Here is a 16,447-nt window from a genome sequence, read left to right as displayed (position 1 = left end):
AGCGCACTCTAAAGTGAAGCGAAAAAATAAGGAGCGAACAATTGGAATAGACAGCGCACTTTAGAGGGCGCTTTTGTAATAAAGCGCCCTCTAAGGTGAAGCGAAAAAATAAGGAGGAGATAGAGGGACAACAATACAAGGCGCTTTTTAGAAAACGCCCTCTAAGGTTACCCTTAGAGGGCGCTTTTAAAAAAGCGCTCTATAAGTCCATGTGCATTTCCAGTTTATAAAGCGCTTTTGGAAAGCCTTAGAGAGCGCTTTCATAAGCGCCCTCTTAGGCCCCCTTTAGAGGGCACTTTTTTTCCACAAGCTCCCTCTAAGGTCCCCTTTAGTAAACATTAAAATTATAACATACTGCGCGTTTTGTTATTTCACTCTCTGTTATTTTCGTTCTTTTTCACGTTAGGGTTCTCACTGCTACGATTTTCGCTACTTCTAAGGCGTTCTCCTTCCACCTCTGTTAGATCTACGACGTTTCCTCCTTCTATTAATTCGTTGTTAGCTGTTCGATTTTGACACCATAGGTATTTTCCTGTTATTCCGAGATTTAGACGCATATTTCGAGTGATGTAGCAACATTTGGAGTCGGTGTTGTTCAGGTTCGACCGAAAGGAAACTAAATTTGTAACGTTCCAAATTTATCAGACCATAATCTGAACAATATTTACATGTCATTTAGGTTCTTGCTACGATTTTAACTTTGTGGTTAGCAGACAAATCTGGTCGCCGACTTTTACTTATTGTGAGTCTGAGCTTTTTCGATAATTTTTGCATTCACATTACTATTTGTTTGGAGGGTAATAAGAGATTAATCAAAATCTCCTATTGCAGGTTTCTTCATCTGCAATGGCTTTGAGTCTTTTGGTTGTTTCAATATCATTCTACTTGAAGGTAATAATAATTTTTTTGTTTGTTATATTTTTTGAACATTTTTTTTTGTTTATTTTTATATATACATAATACATTAACTAGATATTACACATGCATTCATGCATAAATGTTCAGAAATTTGTAACACAGATTCACAGGATTATATATCAGTAAATTCTTCTTTATATTTTGGTTTTTTATATGGATAATATATTTTATGTTGAATTTGCTCTCAGGAATATATATCACCAGATTCTGATTTATATGCGACATTGAGCCTCGTATCGGTGGCTGGAGTTGTGGTGTGTAAATACAACTTTATTACACAAATGATGGTTTCTATTGTTTGTTTCCCTAACTTCATTATTATAAACTTTCAATTTCTTTCAGGTCATGGTTATTGCATTCTCTCTGGGATTAGGAGCAATGCCATGGATTATAATGTCTGAGGTACAATTTTCTTCAATAATAATATGCATGACAACCCTATATGAACAAACCTTTGTTGTAATATAATGTGATAGTTGATGTGTTGAATATATTTTACATAATAGATTCTTCCGATTAACATCAAAGGCCTAGCTGGAAGTTTTGCAACACTTGCCAATTGGTTCTTTTCCTGGTTGGTTACATTAACAGCAAATTTGCTCTTGGATTGGAGTTCGGGAGGTTTGTGTGCATTGCCTATGTTAATTTTCTATAAATATCTATTGTTTCTAACCAGAAGCTTCCTATGTTTTTATCAGGAACCTTCACGATATATACTACAGTGTGTGTTTTCACAGCAGGATTTGTTGCCATTTGGGTCCCCGAGACAAAGGGAAAAACTCTTGAAGAAATACAACAGTTTTTCAGATGAAGTTTCCTTTCGAGTAGCACTTCAGCTAGTGTTCACTCATGTATTCACATTCATATTTTTTTTCTGAATCAACTCAATTCATTTTTGTGCTCTTTGGTCTTGTTAAATATGAAAAATACCAAAACAGTGTGATTTTCTAATCTAGCAGCATACTTGCATTTTTGTTGTAATTGATTGATTATAAACAAATAAATGAAAGAGAGTGGTTATTATACATTTCAATTAGAGTAGCAGTGGTTTCGGTTCATGACATTTCAAATAGCAAGAGGATCATATATACAATAAGCATATATCAGTATTTGTATTTTAATATTATAAAAGCATAAAAAGAACCTTTAGTTGCTCTTGTGAATTATAACAAGCAGCTGTATGCCATTTTCTTCTGGTTACCTCTTGTGGCTGCAACATAACCTGAAATGAGAATATGGTCACAGAGACATGTGATGCATGTAAATGTTAAATAACCACCCACTTTAGAGGGCGCTTTCCAAAATAAGCGCCCTCTAAACCCTTTAAATTTCCACTTTAGAGGGCGCTTTCCAGTAAAAGCGCCCTATAAACCCTTAAAGGTTTCCACTTTAGAGGGCGCTTTCCAGTAAAAGTGCCCTCTAAACCCTTAAAAGTTTCCACTTTAGAGGGCGCTTTCTTTAAAAAGCGCCCTCTAAAGTGGCCCTTAAAGGGCTTAAAGAGCCACTTTAGAGAGCGCTTTCACCAGGAAAAAAAGCGCTGTCTTTACCTATGCCAGCGCCAGATTAGAGGGCGCTTTAAAGCGCTGTTATAGGCCAAAAAAAGCGCCCTCTTTTCCCTTATTTGGCGTAGTGTTACCACATCTATGAGAGATGAGTTGTCATCATAAAAAGGGGAATAAAGCAAAACCTTATTTTGCAATTCATAGAGCACGATTTTGATGATGACAACTATTAAAGATGTTCATGTCTTGGATAGTGATAACAACTAAAGTCAAGCATAAAGCAGTTAAACGGTTAAAAATGCAAACCAGGATATTTGGGTTTGATGAGACTTGACTATCTGATGATGGCAACCAAAAGATATATATTTCGAACCTCATATTGAAGTGAACTCAAGCAAGTATCTACAAGAAAGAAAGCATTTGACAATTCTTGTAGTACAAAAAATACCTGTCTCGATTGTCTGAGTTAATACTTTGTAAAGCATGAAAGAATTCTTGTAAAATTGTATGGATAAATCACACACACACGAAAATATTTTTGAAACTAGAACTGTTTTTCAAAAATATCTTGAATTTGTGCCAAATTAGTTATAAGTTATTTGAAAAGCTATGAAGGATTTTTTGTCTTTGCAAATTGATTGGCACATTGACCCAATCGATTGGGTCAGTTCAAAAATGTGCCCTAAACAATTACGGCAACATCTTAATGAGTTGTAACGGATAAACATATTTTATTTACATTTTTAACTTGGTAATTGATTAATTTGGAGGCTACCAATCGATTGGTATATGCTACCAATCAGTTGGCAAGTCATAAATTGGCCTTAAAATAACTTCCTTTTTGAGCCAACCTATAGTCAATAGATAGAGGTACCTTTACCATATTCCAAATCATCTAGAAACGTGTTTCATTTCACAATTCTCACTTTCTCTATAAACGTTTCTTTTGTTTACTTTCCCTCACTAAGAATTTAGCCGAAGTGTTTTTCGAGAAAGTCTTTTTGCGAGTGAGGAAGTTGTAATTCTGGAAGGATACAATTTTAAGTTCACCAAGGAACTTTTTTTTATACCTTGGTTGAAAATTTTATCCTATTATGGATTATTTTTTTAGGCTCGAAGCTAAACCCGTAAAAAGATTAGGTTTGGGATTTGTGTGATCAAGTCTCTTGCTTATCTTCTAGATCAACCCGGTGACATAATCTCATATATTTTTGGTTAGACCGTGATAAAACCAAGATTAGGTTAAAACATAGTCCTATATTAAAATCTTGTTTCGGTTTGAGATCAACTCGATGGTAAAATCTCATAGGTTATTTGTTAGCCCATTATAAAGTCAATGTTTAGGTTCGAGAGCTCATCTTGGTGTTAAAAGCTCCTAAAGTTTATTTGAAGCTTGAAGACTAAGCACTCCAAGATTCTTATGGAAAGGAGACTAACCACTTAGATCCTCTGTTTGGAAGGAAGACTCACCGCTTCGCTTCATAGTTTGTTGTTTGGTTGGAAGTTAGCCATAAACTTCTTTTTTCCTTGTATAAGGGGGTTCGAGAGTTTAAACTACTAAAACTCTTAAGTTTATTGGATAATCTCAAGAATAATTCTTGGGGAGAGGATTAGGTATTTTTCTCTTTTGACGGAACCTCTATAATTTCCAGTGTCTTCTCTTTTCCCTTAACTCTTTAATGTACACACTTTAGTTTCTGAAAGTTTATTTTTTCCACTACATAACTTTAGAGTTTTTCTAAAAATATTTTCTAACTCGGATTTTAATTCTAATTTTTTTCAAAACTATGTTTTTTTGAAACAAATCATTCACCCCCTCTTGTGTACGAAGTCACATGTCCAACACAACTGACACAAGACACGCCGAAAGGCATCCTTTTTAAGAGGATCCTCATAAAAAACTTCCTCTAGTTGAGCATCTAACGTAACCTGTTTCTCCTGAAGATTTTATACTCCTTTCACAAGACTTTCCTCTCATTCTGCCAACGCTTTTATTGTACACTGAAGAACAACAAATTCAATCTCCGCCTCGAGCTTACTCTGATAGACGTCATCCTCCATCTTCTTAAGTTGGTTCTTGAGGTCATTCATTTGCCTAACTAATTTAGTCGGAGATCCATGAAGATGATCTTTTTCAGAAAGGAGGGATGACCGCCCTAGACGACCCTACTTCTCTAGAGAATCCTTTTAATCCCAACCTTCTTTACCTCACTAGGGTTATAACGAGTCCTCAATGATGTAACCTCCCGGGATAAAAAAACAGATGCAAAAAATGTTTCAAGACCGACAACTAACTGATTAAAGAGTGGTACCGTTCTCATCACATTGGTGGCTATCTTCTTTACCAGGTCAAACCTACCAGAAGGGGGGAGTGGACTAACGTAGGCGTAATCCCTTGCAGGCACAAAATTGTTTATCCCGTCTATTGATTGAAGAAAATGACTATCCAACATTGAAGGTAGTCGAAGAGAAGCATTTCCTTCCCTTTTAATATGATCAACTACAGGAGCAACTTTCACTCCCCTCGACCTCTTTACTCGATCTTGGCCAGCGACAAATGAATTGGTCATGTCATGCTTCTTCTTAGATTGACATTCCGAATGAGGCAAAAAAAACAGAGGGACCCCGAGTTCCAGTATAATTATGTTCCCAATAACATGACCTTTCTTGAACCTATATGAAAAAGTAAGAAAGATCAACGAATGAGAACTAAATAAGTCCATGTATCCACGAAGAAAAAAGATATAAAATGAATTACCAAACACTCCTTTCCGTCCTTCCACAAAACTAGCTTTTTCCACTTTCATACAGTGTAACATCTCATTAGAAAACAAGAGCAAAATCGCTTTCATATCCCCCATCAACCTGGTTTAGAGCTTCAAAGGAACCTAGTAATATTTAGGACCTTTAGAGAAATGGTCAGGTTACCAGAATCGTCACCTTCGGTCTGTGTATTTAACTTGTCCAATAGAAGGGGGAGAGACAACACAAAATTCCTCGTGAGAAAGAGGATAAAGGAAGTAATCGTTCTTGAAATACTTCCATCTGTCGATGTAGATCTTGAAGATCCAATTCTTAATAGAACATAGAGAAACAAGCCCATGACCAATGACATCCTTTGGGACATGATTTACCTCAAAGAGATGCAAAATAGGTCTCGAGAAGCTGGAGCCATTTTCTATGGTATTCATACAAATACTAGAATACTCTAACAAAACTCCAAGCACATGGATGAAGTTACGAATGGTGAATGCATAGATGGTCCAGAAAATGAAGGATTAAAAGGGGATAACGCACCCTTCAAACTTGTGGCATATCCTTTTCTCAGATGAAATTGAAAAAATATCCCAATCGGAGGAAACCCCTATTTCCAAAAAAGCAGGGCATATTTCTTCCCCTTGAACGAAAATAGATTCGTAGGCTAAATAGGTTGACTCGACCCAAGAGTAATCTTCTACCGCTATCACTTCCATCAAATTGGTTAGGTAAGCAAATATCTAAGTTTACAAAATGAAACAGGTTAATACGATGATGATGGACGAATAGGTAACGACAACAGAAAAGAGGAAAACTTGAGAACAATGTCTAGCTTTTGTAAGAAGGGATAATACAAGGATTGATAGTTCAGATTGAACAACAGGAGAAAATATGAGGGTAATCAATATATTGTCCCATGAATCCAAACGATGACAAAAAAAACTTAAGTACCCTTTGTAGGGCAATCGATCCCTAACCTACACGCGTAGGGCGACGTGTTGGCAAGAAGAAGTGAAAATGGCCCATTGATAAGAAAGCATTAAATGCGCTTGTCCCGTACTATTTATGCGACAAACTCTAAATGTTTCAATTTTGGAACAACAAATATGAATTCTCAGAAAACCGACTCCAGTCACTAAAGACTCCTCAGTATCCAAGGTACCCGGTAAGTCTTGGGGGCAACTGTTCTGCACCGGCCAAAAGACCCATAATAGCAAAGTCCGTATTGGTTCACGCTGCTCAACCCAAGGTATAAATACCCTTCCACACCAATTTCAATTGCATTCTCTAATTTCTAGTATTCACTACACTCATCTTTAATCTTAAACTGACTTCGATGTTAGAATGCTATTCACCCCGCACCATCGTAAAAGAGATCAATACCATAGTTTAAGACCACCAATTCTTCAACTATATTCATTTCAGATTCATGAAGTGAACAACTATAATTAGAACTAAAAAGATTAAAATCATTCCGCCCAAAAATGATCATTACCAATAATTCTAAATCCTAAGTGTTAAGTCCTAATTCTACCTTTATAAATATTTTAATCAATCCAAAATTCTTCCACCCAAATTAATCATTATCTTAGATGATTAACAAATTTAGCAAATTTGATATGTAAACGGTCCTCAACAGAACCATACTTTTAATTATCCAAATTCACTCTTAGACTAAGATTTCTTTTCTGTTTTTTTTTTCTATCATCTCCTATTTGACTTTGTTTTTTAATGAACAAGAAGAAATAAAATTAATTATTGGGTCTCCAATGTTTAACCAATTTCAAATTTGCGTACCTAGACATGTTTTTTTCTTCTTCTTATGAAATGGTTTGGGATCACGTCACATCTAGTAGTTTAGTGTTACGATCATGGAGTCCCAAATCATGTTAAAGTAATGCTTGTTTTATTTTTTATTACTTTGTTACAAATTATGTTATGGCCATATCTCTACATAGTCTTGTCACTAATCATGTGGTAAAAGAATGATTATGAAATGAGAAATTCATATTTTCTTCTTTAAAAAAAACACTATAGCCAATTGAGAGAAAATAATGTAGATACTTTTTACCTTTTAGATCTTCATTCACACACAAAAAATAGACTTTGGATCATCGACTCTAATAATATACATCATAATATGTTGTACCAACAATCCTTTCATTCAAATAACACACAATAATGTATTCCATTTATCATATGCAGAGATTTATGATTCAAGCTTTTAGCTACACTTTACACAAGAAAACCAAACACAAACCAACCACAATTCTCATAACCTTTCAACAAAATCAAATATTTCAATCTGCTGAAGAGAGATCCATGACCACATTAATTATATTATTCTAAAAAACCAAACACACATGTGTACTCATACACACAATTAAACATAATGGTTTCAATATCTCTGCTTCAAGCTTTTATATGTTACACTTCATTTGCAGTTGCAAGGGTCACAAGTGCAGTTATCACCACACTTGCAGCCACCATCCTCAGAAGCAGCACTCATTTCAGCACCTTCAAACTGGATCTTCGCCGGACCGACGCCAAGAATCACGGTTTCGGTGGTTTCCATTTCGGAGTAGCTCAATCCACTAGACCTCTTGTTGCATCTGTCAAGCAAAACAAATCAATTATAAACTTGGTTGTCAAAATAAAGGTTTTCGAAAGACGTTACACGAAAAAGGTTTTCAAATCGATATCGATATGTTATTCAACGTTTTTATGATAAAGAAGAAATTGTGATTAATTCACACCGCAACGACGACAATCACGAAAATCTTTACCCGACTGCAATCGCACCTAAACCAACCGAAATTAGAAAACTCTTTACACGATTGCAATCAACACTTAAACCAACCGAAATCAGAAAAGCCTTTACGCGACTACAATCGACACTTAAACTATCGCGACAGCACGATCCTTATTTTAAACCTCAAAATTATGCGTTTACACATAAAATTGCCCAATTTCACTACACAAAATGATTTAACATAGAATTATGAACCATATTCATAGTCTTAGAATTTAGATTCAGCCTAATTCATTTATAAAAAACAATCCGTCTATATTAAATTTATTTTTCTCATGCTCAGATCATATATTATTCGATGCGATAAAACTAAACAAATTATTTAAAAAAATCTCCAAAGAATCATCTATATGATTAAAAATAGACATACAAATAATTGTAATGAAAAAATTATACAGAAAAACAACAAAGAATTAAGGTGGTGGATCCTTACTTGCAGCTATCACCACAGTTGCAACTGCTTCCACAACCACATCCAGACATATTTTCAGAACCTAAGATTTTTTGCAAACAACAATTGATATTAATTGCTTGGTTGCTGTTATCTTCACTACAATTGATGTCTTTTAATGATGTTGCGTGCCCCAATTTATAAGGTGGGAGAGAATAATTGGTGAAATCTTGACCGTCCACGTGTTGTCATCCTGTGTTGCATGGGTCCACAAGGCCACCCTTGGATTATTTCCACGTAGATATCGTTTTCATCACACGTCTTATTGTGGTGTGCAAATTGCAATGGCGATTAAATTTTAATTTGTTGCATGCTTAATCCAATCTAAGTCAAATGTAGGTTGATTACGTCGCTTTCGTTTGGAAAAGTTAAATGCTTCACTCCTCTATTTCTCCGCTAATGGATGATTACTTGTTTCAATAAATAATAAAATATACTTTAATAAAAATGATGGATAATGACGAAGGACTTTTTTTTAGAAACTTTTTATTTCAAAATGGTATTTAATAATGTCACGGGATAATTTATTTTTGATTAATTAAAAAATTGAAATCCAAGACTATAGTTGTCTTCATAGGAATCCAATAGATGAAAATGGAAATCCTCCGGGAGTACATATAACGCTTCACCAAAGTAGGATCAATATATGATAAGCTGCAATGTTGGATGTTCCAAAAAGGGTTAAGGGAAGACTATATGTTTCACGGAAATTTAGGGCTAGAAGAAGGAAAGGGTATGAGTGACTTTCTTACTAGGGTCAATTCTTACATTAATTATGAAAGGAAACTCTAAGCTGAAGAATTAGAAAATGTTTGAAGAACAAGAAACTTGGTTCATAGTCGACCAACAGAGAGGGACGTTAACCAATGTCGGGACAAAGGAAATAAAGGTTGTAAAAGCATATTAGTGGAACTTTGTGCTTGCATGTTCAATAAGGATGTAATCAAAAGCTAAGCAAGTTATGTCTATCATTGTATGGTTTTGATTATGACAACTTATAAAGATGAAACCTAGCCTTGATGAGACTTTAATGAAAAGAGAAATGCTATGCTAACACTTAATTGTAACACCGTAGCCGTTTACACCGTAGCTTCAAGCATTAGTTTAGAATTGATACAAATTTCAATGCATTGGATAATAATATAATAAAGGAAAATATGGATTGTGCCATATATAAATACGGTTGTAGATGTAAAAATACGTGGGGTTATTTTAGCATTTGTGTAATGAAAACTTGTGAAGATACAATATCACCTTAAAGCATAAAGACAAGTAAGAATGTTAAGCCATAAAGAATATACAAGATAGTTTGTTTAAGCTCTTCCTCTGAATAAAGATGAAGTGTTAAGGTTAATAATCATAATATCCTCTGATGATGGCGTTCAAATTGAAGATATCTCAAGTCTCATCTCCAGGAATACTCAAGCAAGTTCTTATATGATTGTTGTATTTGAAAAAGTATTGGAACTTCAAGTTATGAAAGAGAGGAAGTGTGAATGCTTGCTTGATTGTGTCTTAATGATTATTGTTTTATTAAAAAAAACAAGGGAGTTTTTGTAAAGTACTATGGCTAAATCACACACTCACTAAAAAAAATTTAAATCCTCCATTTATCAGGAAAATGACCTAAAAATGTTTTGGAGCCTAGCTAGATGAATTGGAAACTATCTGAATGATTAGGACATGTATTTTGAATTGCCCAATTAATTAGAGCATATTCCCAATCGATTGGATAGGAGAAAATTGGGTCCATAATCGATTGTGACAATGTATTAATGAAGGGTAGCGACAATATATCAAAATCTTAAAAAAATGAACATTTATAATTGATTATTTAGGTCATCAAATCGATTGGAATTATGACTTAATCTATTGGACCATTAATTTGGCCAATGAATCCTTTATTTTTTGTACCAACCTTTAGCCTATAAATAGAGGTTTCTCCTTTCAATTTTTCACATCCAAAAAGATAATTATTCTCACTCCCCTCACTCTCAATCTCTACAATATTTTTTCTCTTTCTCTCACATCAACTTAGACATAACGCTTTGAGAAATGTTCTTGTGTTTAAGTGAGTAATTTGTTCTGGAAAGGGTAATATTGTAAATTCACCAAGAGTTCTTTTTCCTCTTAAGTGAATATCTCTCTCTTAGATAGTGTTTGTTTGAGTTCAAAGCTAAACCCATTAAAATATTAGTTTGGGGGATTTAGTATTAAGTTGTTGTTTAGTTCGAGAGCTAAGCCACTTAAGAAAAAGCTCTCTTTCAGGGCTCTTGAAGATAATCGGTGAAAAATATTCCCTTCGGTTATTGAGTTCAGTTCGATGTAAAAGCTCTACGTGGTTCGATATCATCCTGATATAAAACCTTGGTTTGGTTCATGTTCATCCCGTGTAAAACCTTGTTTCGGTTTAGAGGAAATCCAGTTCAAAACTCCACATTGGTTCTATATAAGTCTGTATAAAATCTCTGTTTATCTTGGGGACTAACCACTCGAAACTTTGTTCATGTTTGGAAGAAAGACTAACAACTTCAGTCAATTGCTCGATGTTTGATTGGAAGTTAACTTGAAACTTCATTTTCCTTGTATAAGGGGGTTCATTAGCTTAATCTACTAAAAGATCATAAGAATCATTGGATACTCTCAAGATCAAGTATTGGGAATAGAATTAGGTCAGTTCATTTAGACCGAACCTCTATAAATCGTGATGTCATCTCTTTCCCATATCTCTTTACTTTTTGCATATTTTATTTTCTCGATTTTTAAATGTTTTCTTGAAAAATATTTTTGAACTCTGATTTAGAAAAAAAATTATTTTAACTATCAGTTTTCAAACCCCCACAATTCACCTCCCCCTCTTATGTATGGAGTCACATGTTCAACAAGTGGCATCAGAGCCTAAATCCTATTCAAAGACTAATTAGGAGGAGGATGAATTGCAACACTATTTCTAACGAGATCTTTCTTAAACCACCTTCACCGTTTAATGGTGATAGATTTGAACTATGAAAAATTATATTTAAAATATTAATTCAAAGTTTTGATTTTAAATTGTGGGAAATAATAATCAACGACCCATTTATCCCTACTCACCACATAAGTGGAGAAGTAGTAGATAAACACAATTTTCTTTGGAGCATAGAGTAAAATAGAAAGTTAAAAATTGATTTCAAAACTAAAGTTTTTTAGTTATGTCTTTAGAGGATAATAAATTATTTTATGTTCTTAATTGCAAATCTTCCAAGGAATACTCTTGAGATGATATATAGAGTTTCTCCAAGTATCGAAAAAGAGAAAAGGAACACATGAGGCGAATAAGATAAATACTCTATTCATAAGTGCCTCTCCAAATTTAGAAATGCTATAAATAATGTTAGAATATTTGTTAATAATAAATATGTAAGAGTTAAGAATTGGAATCAGAAATATGATCCAATCTTTAAATCAAGAGATGGAAGTGTTTATGAATTCCAAGAAAAATTGAAGAAGGAAGAAATTGTAGAGAAGTTGAAAGAATTAGTTAAATTACTTTAAAGATGAAGGAATAAGCTCAAAACTTGATGAATCCTCAACAACTTCATCAAACTCCTACAAGATAACTCATGTCGTTTCCTTAGAAAGAACATATTCATTAGTTGAACGATCTTCGGAGAATTCATTTTAAGAGGATATGAAGAAGGAAAAGCCTTATCTAGTTGAGTCTTTGAGAGAAGAAGAGAGAATAAAGCCTAAAAAAATGATGAAGATTCAACCTCAGGAAGATTCTTCAAAGAATATTCTTCCAATAAAGAAGATGAAGTATGCTTGAAAGTATCTCATGAAGAAGATGACCATGAGGTAACAAAGCTATCTTACAAGCAGTTGTTTAGATTAAGTGCTAAGTTAATTGAGGAAAATGATAACATTAAAAATCATAACTTAGATCTTAAGGATTATATTGAGTTTCTAGAAAATATAAATGAAATGATTAAGTTCGAAATAGATAATATTAGAAACTCAACTGGAACATGTGAGATTGTGTCTCGATGAAAAAAAAAGCAACAAACTTGCCTAAAACCTTAAGTAAATTTAATAGAGGGAAGTAAAACTTTGATTTGATTCTATCAAGTCAAGAACTTTGTTTAAATAAAACTACATTTTGGTTTAAATCCAATAGAGCACATAATACAAAATTAAATAGGTAGAAAGTGAATAGAACTATTTATAAATTCTCTCATTGTAATAGATTTGGCCACTTAGAACCTTTTTGTTTTGATAAATTGAAAATGTCTAAAGGTAGTAACCCTAGACCTTATAAAGCAGCTAACACATCAGGACCCAAGAAATATTGGGTGATAAAGGTGACATCCTAATGTATTTTTGCAAGGATGCTTTGCAGATTTTATTAAGCCTTAGCGCATATTAAATAAAGTTGTGCAAAGAAAGGAGTTTACTCTCGAGTATACGATAGTTTTAGTTTAAAGTCTTTGATCCAAGGATGCTTGAGGATGATCTTAACGTCTCTAAATTATGATGATCTGCTAACCTCTTACTAGGTTGAGAAGATAAGTTTGTGGTGGACATATCTATATCACATTTTTAACCAACTCTCAATCCAAAGATCTGTAGAGAAGGGAATGTCACATTACGTTGGTATTCCCTTGAAAGGGGGAATTTTTTTCTCTCAAGGTTACTTGGTAACCAAGGTAGTACACTATATTAAAGGTTGAATGATTGAAAACTCTGATTAATCCTTTAAAAAAAGCGTTTAATCTTTACTCATCAATTTAAAATATTTTTGCTAACCAAATAGTTGAGTTTTCTAGTGTTTTCTACAAAAGGATACAAATAAGCTGGCCAGGGGTGCAAAAAATGAGAAAGCCAAAGCAGAATATAACACAAGGACCAAAAAGCACCAAGAAGGATGAATTGAAAAGCCTAATTGATTAGGGATATAATCCAATCGGCTGGATCACATTGGAGATTCAAATTTCAAATCAAATATGATAGAAGTTCGTCTCCAAGTCAATCTAATTCGTACATTAAGGAAAATTGCACAAGATCCTTGAGAATTTTATGACCCAATAAATTGGAGCCTTAACCAAATCAATTGGACAATCAATTTTGGGAATATTCGATTCTAATTTTTATTGGGCATAATCTCCATTGATTTTCTTGAAGGTTTACATGCCCAAAATCACCATAAGCTCTACTATAAATAGGTAACCCTTTCTTATTCTATTACATCACATATTTTCTTTCTCTCTAATTGTATGTAATATTATTCCTTTAAATACTCCATCATCATCACCATATCTCCTAGGAGGCTGAGATTTTCCTCTATCCCTCTCACCGATGATTTCACATCTCAACAACAAGAAGGAAAATTCTTCTAAGACTTCGCAAACAGATCCATCTTGAGAATTCACACTTTGGATTCTGATGTATTTAAGGAATTTGAATTCTTAAAGATCTTTGAAGAGTTAAAATCATCCACATTCCTCTATAGCCCCTAAGAAAGGTGTATCCACCATTGGTCAAGATATTCTTCTCAAATATCAACTTTACTGATGGAATAATTTACTTCAAAGTAAGAAGACACAATATGTCTCTATCATTTGAAGAATTTGCAAGCATCTTGAATCTTCTCAATGAAGATCTTATCTTCAAGCCATAAGAACAAGGAGATAACTTCAACTTCAAGACTGACGCATCCTCGCTTATGAAAATATCATCATCCCTGGTGCTATCTCCTTTCACTGTAGGATCTATAAACCCTAACATTTGTTTGATCCATTATGTTTCCAATCACATATTATTTCTATGGAAAATCAAATTGGTCTTATATCTAGGTTTGATCTTCAAAACTTCTGGATGATGGCAAACAAAATCAAAACAAACTAGGAAAATGAAGTAATCTAATACATGTTGGGAAGAAAGAGAAAAGGAATGTTCCTACCATATGGTGAGCTGGTAAAAAAAATCTTGGAACACGCCTAATTCAACTTTGGGAATGAAGAATTTGAAGAAGATGTGACAAAATAGGATAAACGACTCTAACAACAATGAAGTATGAAATCATTAATGTAAAATTAAATGAAAACCCTTTCAAAGGAAATAATAAAAGGACAAAAGATCAATAAGCGCCTGTGAACCTAGAAGATTTCGACTATGACACCCATGTATGCCTTCTACTAAAGATCTACTAAGGAAATAATTAAAATATGAAAGAGGACAAATGATAAAATCAACTCATGGCCTTTAACTTTGCTCAAGACATAAACCAGAGATGATGAGTTATGATGATCAAGATAGTGAAGACTAGTCTCACCTATGTGTTTTAATATATAAGTGTGTTTGCATTTCAGTTTTTGCATTGTTTCAATTTCAGAATTTCCCTGCTTTCTGTACTTAGAATTCCAGTATAATTTGAATCAATGAAGTGTGTTATTCTAAATTCTTATGTGACTAGCATATTTATATTCCCGCCTTACATCTTTACATGCCTTTTTGGTTATAACAAAGGGGGAAACATATACTCTCTACTCATTTCAGGGGATGTTTAAATACTCCATTATTATCTAACTGTTGTTTCTTTTACCACCTCCCTAAGAGACACATTATTATCATAAAAAAGGGGAGAATATGGAACTATGTGCTTGAAGATTCAATAAGGAAGTAATCATAGCTAAGGAAGTCATGCCTATTATGGTTTAGTCTTGATGATGACAACATGCGAAGATGCAAGGAAACCTTTATGAGACTTTAATGACAACTCGTGGGGATATAATCTGACCTTAAAGCACAAAAATAAGTAAGTATTTCAAGGAGTCAAAAATGAACAAGATTGTTTGTTCAAGCTCTTCCTCTTAATAAAGTCAAAGAGTTAGGGTTTAATGATCACCATAATATCTTCTAATGATGGCGTATAACTTAAATACATCTTAAGCCTCATTTCCAATAAAACTCAAGCAAGTTCTTATATGATTGGTGTATTTGGCAGAGTCTAGAAGCTTCAAAGTGTGAAAGACAGGAAGTGTGAAAGCTCGTTTGGCAGTGTCTGAGTGATGCGTGTTTTATAAAAACACAAGGGCATTTTGGTAAGTAATATGGATAAATCACACACTAACTAAAATTATTTTTAAATTCTTTATTTCTCAAAGAAAATAACCTAAAAATATTTTGTAGTCTAGTCATATGAATTGGAAACTATCAGAATGGTTAGGACATGTACTTTTAATTGTCTGATTGATTAGAGAATATTTATAATTGATTGTGTAGTGTCTTAATAAAGGGTAACAACTCTATATCAAATATTTCTAAAATGGGCAATTATAATTGATTATTTAGGTCATCCAACCGATTAGAATAAGGACCCATTCGACTAGACCATTAATTTGGCCCATGGATCCTTTCCTTTTTTGTACCAACCTTTAGCCTATAAATGGAGGCCTCTCCTTTCACTTTTTTACATCCATAAACGTGAGTCTTCTCACTCTTCACACACTCCTTCTCTAAAATATTTTTTCTCTTCCTATCACATCAATTTAGCCATAGCACTTTGAGAAAGGTTCTTGTTTTCAAGTGAGGGATTTATTCTGGAAAGGGTCATATTGTAAATTAACCAACATTTCTTTTTCCTCTTGAGTGAATATCTCTTCCTTAGGAAATGTTTGTTTGGGTTCAAATCTAAACTCGTTAAAAGCTTTGTTTGGGGGATTTAATATTAAGTCATCGTAGGATCAATATATGATAAGCTGCAATGCTGGATATTCCAAAAAGGGTTAAGGGAAGACTATATGTTTCATGGAAATTTAGGGCTAGAAGAAGGAAAGGGTATGAGTGACTTTCTTAATAGGGTCAATTCTTACATTAATTATGAAAGGAAACTCTAAGCTGAAGAATTAGAAAAAGTTTGAAGATCAAGAAACCTGGTTCATAGTCGACCAACAGAGAGGGACGTTAACCAATGTCGAGACAAAGGAAATAAAGGTTGTAAAGGCATATTTGTGGAACTTTGTGCTTGCA

General features: G+C 33.8%; 1 protein-coding gene and 1 long non-coding RNA gene across 2 annotated transcripts; one reads left to right on the top strand and one right to left on the bottom strand.

The window, feature by feature from the left end:
- The first annotated feature begins 672 nt into the window (after positions 1-672).
- LOC127108494 (uncharacterized) lies at positions 673-1,543 on the top strand. The gene is made up of 3 exons (XR_007796051.1): positions 673-742; positions 832-891; positions 1,107-1,543. It is a non-coding gene; the product is annotated as an uncharacterized LOC127108494 (long non-coding RNA).
- Positions 1,544-7,218: 5,675 nt separating this feature from the next.
- LOC127108490 (metallothionein-like protein 1) lies at positions 7,219-8,550 on the bottom strand. The gene is made up of 2 exons (NM_001427122.1): positions 8,423-8,550; positions 7,219-7,789 (listed from the first exon to the last, which is right to left on the bottom strand). The coding sequence occupies exons 1-2, from the start codon at positions 8,470-8,472 to the stop codon at positions 7,612-7,614; spliced, it is 228 nt and encodes a 75-aa protein (NP_001414051.1). The 5' UTR covers positions 8,473-8,550; the 3' UTR covers positions 7,219-7,611.
- Positions 8,551-16,447: the final 7,897 nt, after the last annotated feature.

Source organism: Lathyrus oleraceus, chromosome 7 (genome assembly GCF_024323335.1).
Source record: "Lathyrus oleraceus cultivar Zhongwan6 chromosome 7, CAAS_Psat_ZW6_1.0, whole genome shotgun sequence".
Classification (NCBI taxonomy): Eukaryota; Viridiplantae; Streptophyta; class Magnoliopsida; order Fabales; family Fabaceae; genus Lathyrus; species Lathyrus oleraceus.
The sequence above is the reverse complement of the archived record's forward strand: the minus strand, read 5'-3'. Positions and strand labels throughout refer to the sequence as shown.

What these genes read in the sequence shown, in the direction of transcription:
- LOC127108490 (NM_001427122.1), bottom strand. Translation starts at nt 8,472, where the DNA reads ATGTCTGGATGTGGTTGTGGAAGCAGTTGCAACTGTGGTGATAGCTGC. An exon ending in AACTGTGGTGATAGCTGCAA is followed by an intron (nt 7,790 to 8,422) that starts GTAAGGATCCAC and finishes TTTGCTTGACAG; the next exon opens with ATGCAACAAGAGGTCTAGTG.